This window comes from Nematolebias whitei, unplaced genomic scaffold (assembly GCF_014905685.2).
Source record: "Nematolebias whitei isolate Nwh7 unplaced genomic scaffold, NemWhi1 Nwh_scaf_1839, whole genome shotgun sequence".
In the NCBI taxonomy this organism is placed as follows: domain Eukaryota; kingdom Metazoa; phylum Chordata; class Actinopteri; order Cyprinodontiformes; family Rivulidae; genus Nematolebias; species Nematolebias whitei.
In genome coordinates, this window is record NW_023620384.1 from 1 (window position 1) to 6,887 (window position 6,887).

At 38.6% G+C, this 6,887-nt stretch overlaps 1 protein-coding gene across 1 annotated transcript; it reads right to left on the bottom strand.

Moving 5' to 3' along the window:
• Positions 1-2,019: 2,019 nt before the first annotated feature.
• On the bottom strand, positions 2,020-6,267 carry LOC119429509 (probable G-protein coupled receptor 158; the record flags this gene model as incomplete). The annotated part of the gene is made up of 4 exons (XM_037697124.1): positions 2,020-3,957; positions 4,424-4,507; positions 4,608-4,754; positions 6,162-6,267. Coding segments are annotated over 4 exons (2,194 nt in total), but the record flags the coding sequence as incomplete, so codon positions are not given.
• Between the last annotated feature and the right edge of the window lie 620 nt (positions 6,268-6,887).

The window sequence follows — 6,887 nt, forward strand, 5'->3', positions numbered from 1 at the left end:
TCGCTAATATTGGCCGATACCAATACCATGCCAATAATATTGTGCATCCCTAATTGTCACAGTAGGAGATTATTAACTATTTTTAATGTAACTGGGATTTTTTTTTTAACCTTAGGTTTAATTGTGGTGGATGAATATAGAAACATTTTTAATACAAAACGTAAAACAACATGAAACTTTCGCAATGTTCAGTCAAATTCTGAATTTACAAGTACAAAGCTAGGGCTAATTCAGTAATTTTGAATATTGGAGTGGGCTTCAGCCAGCTCTACATTAACAACTGGAAAAAGCTTTTAACACAGACACAAAGAAAAACTAATTGTGGCAAAAGTGTGCTCGTTATGACAGTTCTGACATATTGAAGTGGGGATCTGAACATAGCTTTTGAACATTAGTTTAAAGAAATAGAGATTAATTCTGACTGGATTGATGAGCTAACTGCTTGTCCAAGCAAAGCTTCAACCCAAGTGGATTGTTACCATTTTAAAAGTCTAATCTCAAAAATGCCAGAGCAGTTTATGTGATTGTTGTTTTCCAAACCTCTACATACAGACATGTATTTACATAGAACTCCAAAGGCTTTTTGTGAGTACAGAAGGCAGCAATAGCAGCTAGTTGTAGCACTTCCTGTGGATCATGGAGCACATCTTGCAGGATAATCAAAAGGTTTCTAACGGGAGTAACTGTATTGTGAAACTGATGGTAGTATAATATAGGTATATATATAATATAGGTTTATAAAGAAGAGTTTGCATTAACTGCAATAAAAATTTTGTAGAATGGAGTTGTTTTTATTTTGGTCCTTCTCAAAGTGGCTATTAGCTTTTCAATCCAGTCATATTTAAAGTCTATTAAACTAAAATCATTCAAAGAGCTATCTATAACAGTTAAGATATTATTGTCTGTACGCTTTCCACAAGGTCTGATTTAAGGCAAAGGAAGTGGAAACAGAAGGGCAGGACTTGATCCATGTTTTATATATATGTTAGATTACTGAATCATATCTTTCCTGTAAATTCATGACATTGCATCCACACAGTTTGGTACAACATAAAGACCCATGCTGGATTTATAAATGAAGCTGGTGCAAATCCCTCTCTTTAGGTATTTCCTTCTCTAAAGTTTACATGCATGAACATACAAACCATTAGGACGCACATTCACACTAAACCTGGACTTGTTTTTTTTTCTCATTTTCCATCCTTAAGTTTTAAGGAATACAAAATGCAAAGTCTCTAACGCTGATTATAAGTTAGCTAAAACATCAGATCTGTGAACAAACCATTTGGCTCCAGCTACTCAACGCCTGCATGCTGTTTAGATAAATCACCGTCACTAAATCCTGAAGATGAAGCCACTTTTTTTTTCTTTCAAACAGATACAAGACTATGCTATTTACTTAGGCACATATAGTACATTTCTGCAGAACCGGAAGCATTTTAATTTGTAGAGAACTACAATTAACTAAATATTTAAAAAAAAAATGCATGGAATTGATTGATGTGGGATGTTCCATGAGATAATATGGCATATATTTAAAAATAAAAACAAAATGTACATGAGGAACAGATTCTAACTTGCTAAAGTGCTATAGATGGATTTTTGTCCTTCTGCAATTAAAACAAACTAAATCTATTAAATCTCCCACCTGAAGACCAGCATCACTTCTTACAAACATTACTTTATTCTTTGGCTCTCATGTTTGCAGTTTTATACTTTAATTTCATAGTTTTATTCATATAGTCCTCTTTATATCTTTACAGTTTAGTCATTTCTTAACCCAACAACATACGAGATGAAATAACTTTGAGATGATTGCTCATGAAGTGAAAATGTTGATTGAAAAGTTGCATAATTGTTACAATTTATGTTCAGTTTTCCTGTCATAATCTGGAATGCTTATATTGACTTTTTTAAATTCTCGTACATATTCCAAAATATGTAAAACAGGAACTAAATCTCAGAAAGGAAGGCAACTTTTGGCTCAACTTTGCTTCCAAGTTACCATACAAATAGGAAAAGGTAACATTTCATAATTTTCAAGTGGAAAAAAATTATTGACCGATAACCGTACTTTCAGTGGTCCGTTTTGGTGGAGTATCACGCCTTCTTGCTCGATGTGTTTTCCTCAAAGTCCCACGGGCAAATGTCTGCCTTTTTGGCAGAACTTGCAGCTCCGCCTTTAGAGTTTGGATTGCTTTGCTTTTCTACAGAACTTTTATCTGCACCTTTTCTACCTGATGTATCCTCAAAATCCCATGGACAAACTTCTGCCTGCTTTGTTTTGGCTGCTCCAACGTTAACACTTTTCCTTTTTTCTACCAGGGGCACCTCCTGTCCACTCTCTATCTCCCACGGGCAGACCTGGGCCATTTTCTGTTGGCTCACCTGCTTCTCCGAAGATTTACTCTTGTCCTGAACTTTTGTTCTGCTTTTCTCATCATCGAATTCTTTTGACTTGTCTTTCTCAACTGTCCTTGAGATTGACGTGCCTTTCTTTTTTGAAGGGGATTCTTTAGTCTTAGATGTTTGCGCAGGACTAGGTGTCCGTTCCAGAGTTGGAGAAACTGCAGCGATGTCGTAGTCCCAGGGACATATATCAGCTTTTGATGTTGGTGGTTGGAGTGCTCCTGATTTTGGTGCATCTGATTTGGTGTTTGTTCCTCTCACATCCACCGTTGAGGTGCTCTTTTTCTGCTTTGCTGAATCTGGCGATCTGGCTAATTCTGTTGTCTTCTGTGGCTCTTCGAAGTCCCATGGACAGACCTCTGCCCGATAGGTTGTGGAGCTGTCTAACGCAGAATGAGGTTGCTTAGACTTTGACTGACCATGCATTTGTTGCCTTGACCCTTCTGTTGGACTGACTTGTTTCTCATCTCCTTCCTCCCGTGAACACAACTCAGCTCGAGTAGCCATTGTCCTCTGATTCTCCTTTGAGTGCTTACCACTCAATGGAGGCTGATCAGAAGCTTTTTGCTTCTGAGATTTGCTTCCTTTGGTGCTTCCTCCGTGAATCGTTGTGGTTTCTTTTGGTGCAATTGATACATGCTTCTGAATCTTGTTCTCAGAGGGTGTTGGGAGATCTTCCAATTCCCAGGGACACACTTCTGAGACATCATAGAAGTCTTTTCCCTTGACTGGATCAGAGCAGATCATGGGCTGGCTGCCACTCACTGGCTGTTTCATGATCCTGCCTTTAGCAAAGCTTTGTTTGTACTCAACTGACTGGCTGATTATCATATTGGATTGGGACTCATTCTCTGGTTCTGCATTTACCCTAGTGTCTTTGCACTTTGGCTGACTCTTCTTGCTGTAGTCCTCTGTGCTTTGGGTTTTTCCAGTCAAGCCTAAAGTCTTCTCTTTTGCACTGGCAATGACACTGAGGGACTTCTGCAGCATAGATGCTCGAGGATGAATTGGTTTCTTGTCAGCAGTGAGGTTATGGGCACTGGCAGACTTGCAAACTAAAGGAACAGACTCTGTAGATTCACTGGAGACATTAACATTCTCACTGGACTTCTTCTTAACCAATTTTTTGCTCTTGAGTGTGTCCAGGAGGGACCCTTCAGCTGGGACAGTCTCCATCTTGTCTGTCACAGAGCTATTGGAGTCTTCACTCTGATCACGGACATGGTCGTAGCTGCTGTAGGACTTCTTCAGGGAGAAAACCTTGTTCTTCAAAGTCTCTTCTTTCACTGGTTTTATTTGGTGACTTGGCTCTATTGGGTTCTTTCTCAACATGCAGATGCTGTTACGATTGCTCCCATATTCTCCTGCCTCCTTGTCTTCACGACTGCACTGTCGGTGCACAGACTCGGGTATCTCTGTGATGCGCCTCATCAGCGAGCGGCCCAGCCCTTTCTTAGAGCTTCGCTTCTTCTGCAGATGGGGGTTATTTGCAAGCATCTTCTTTCTCTTATAAATCTCCAGCTGGGAGTACAGTTTCTTCAACTCCTCCTGAAAACAGTATAAAAACAAAAAAGCAAAGCGTTGAGTCTTAACTGCTTATAATCAGAGGTTTTAAACCGCTACAAGACACTTCTACAAAAACGTGGGCAATCTACTTCACAGAGAACATGCATGTCACTTCATGACAGACGACTACAAACTCTTGTTAAAGACGGACTACTGAATATCACATGCTTTCTGAAAATAAAAATAAACACAGGACTGTCCAGAAAAGCATCAAAAAGGAAAACAAAGCATTTTCGTGTTAGGTCTGAAACAGCCTCTATTCTTGGGTCCTGAATTAAATCCACCTGTATCTTCATCCAGGACAGTAGATGCTTGCAAGCACCTGCATGTAATAAAACCTCTTCATCCAAAAAAAAAAAAAAAAAGGAAAAAGAAGGCTCAAGGTGCCCAAATCTTTTGGTAGAGAGACTTCTTCAGCTCTAACAGACAAATAGATATCTCTGCTCACGTTAGTACGTTTTTCCCAAAGGCTGTCGCAAGACCTTACGCCACAGCCATTAATAGAACTGAGATGGCCCATTTCTTCTGGTGTCTGCAATACAAAACTGCCATGGCTCAGTATTTGTAAAGGGTTTAAAAACAACGCCAGGTTATAGAAATGGAAAGGAAAGGTGCATGGAAACAATGCCTACCCGAATGTCCTCAGGGTCCAGGCTGTGCTCACTCCATGCTGATGTTATGCTGCTGTTGAGGTACGACCCGGAGCGACCCATGTCCAGCTCATCCTCATAGGCCTCAGAGGCTATGTCATCTCTAGCGTGGGTGCCAGTAAACAGGAACTGATGGAGTTGAATAAAACTGGTCAAAACTGGTTGTTTTATAAAAGCATGATTGCATCAATTACTGGGACTGATTATACGTTTTCTGTTCATTTTGAAACACATAAACTGTGTTGTAATGGACTGTGGATCTGTCACAGTCTGAGTAGGGTTGAACCCAGTGTTGAGAGTGGTGAGCTGAATGAGAAACAATGTAGCGGCTAACAGGGAGAGAGTGAGAACTGGCACAGGGAACACATGATGCTTAATTAAAACAGAAGAAATATAAAAGCACCATAAAACACAATGAGAAAACAAAACCAAAAGGCAAACTAAATAACCAAAACATCCAGACTATAACGGGGTTTTGTTCCAATACATTGCCTGAGGCGAAAGTGATGCGGTGTAAAAGTTAACAATAGCATACTTGTTTAAGCTGCTGGAAAATTTTGAGGTTTGAGTTCTTTTAGAAGGTAGAAATTTCATTTTGAGTGGGCCTAAGTAGCTATCTGAGATTGATCTGACCTGTCTGCTGCAGGTCAGATGTTGATTACTCATAAGTACTCCACACAACCCCACTTAAAACAAAAACAAAAACTGAACTACTCTTTTGATACTTTATCAAATTAGTATTAATTTTTAATATGTTGTTTAAATAGAAGAAATACATCTTAATTGATGCTTTAAATGTTGGTGGTTAGATGCGCGCCAAGTATAAAAACATTTAATGGGACTCCTATCTTCAGTTGTGAGGTTTGGGGTATGACAAATAAGAGTTATCTTAAACTAAAATATGTTAGTCTCAACCAAAATCCTAGCACACAACCAAAAAATAAAAGGAACAATAAAAACTTTGCCAGAAGTTGAATCTCCCTTTGTTTATTCAAATCTTGTTTCATTGCTGGAAAAATGGCTGCATGGCTGGACAAAAGGGGGCTTTGTTAGCAAATTTGAGATAATAGAAACTGAAGTTGATGTCCTGTTGTAAAATAATAAAGTTCTATATCCCTGGTAGTATTTTACGCACTAATTAAATTACTTAACTCACTCTGCAGCAGATTATATAATACTTTAAAGGCACACATAACTATGTGTAGGAAACTTGATAAGTTGAGTCACTTTTTTCACAGGTTTGATTTGCAGAATGTCTGGTGTAACTTTCTCTTAGGGTTGACAAACATCTTACATTTATCCATAATGCAGGTCAAAAATATATAGTTGCCTTTTTTCTCCCCATCTGATAATAGTAGAAATATTGAAAAAATCACAAATAGTTTTATGAATGTTCAGTCAGTGTTTTTAGTTGTTGTTTTTTTTTTAAACAAGGTGTGGCAATTTGGTGACATCCAAAACTTGACAAACCAATTGATGACAACATCATACAAGTAAAAATACAAATGATGATAACCCACAAATGTAAATCCTTACCTTGGGAATGAGTAGCAGACCCAAAGTAACTGTTACTGTCAAGTGTGTGTGGGTGAAGAACAGCAGAAGCATCCAATCAGGATGGAGCTCGGGGGCAAGAGTGAACCTGTGAGGAAGTGAAGGTAAAAAAAAAAAAAAAAAAAAAACAACAACAAAAAAACAAAGTAGATGAAGAGAAAAATGAACAAAGAGAAGAAACTTGGCCCACATTGAAAACAAGAAACATATTGTAAAGAATAGAACAGAATAGAATAGAATTGACCTTTATTGTCATTGCACCTAAATATAACAAAATTTGAGTTTGCTTCCCAGAGTGAAAAAGTAAACAGTATTACAGTATACAGTAGTCCCTCGCTACTTTGTGGTTCATTTATTGCAGACTCGCTCTATTGCGGTTTTTCAAAACAAGATTGGACATGACACACAATTGGCTGACTGAAGGATGAGCCGCACGATCGGCAGGGAATTTTTATTTTAAATAAATTATTTAAAATTATTTAGCACCTGCTGCAGCTTTGTGCAGCCCACACTGCAGGATAAACTTCCTGCTGCAGCTGATCAGCTGTTCACCGTGCAGAGCTGAGAAGTGGGCGCGGCCAAGACTGCTTGCAGGTGGCTGAGAGGAGGCAGAGAGCTAAAATCATGACATTCTGTGCACTTTTAGAGTGTTTAGAGTTTAGAAACATTGTTTAGAATATTGCAAGAGTGTGGGAAGGGTTTAAAACA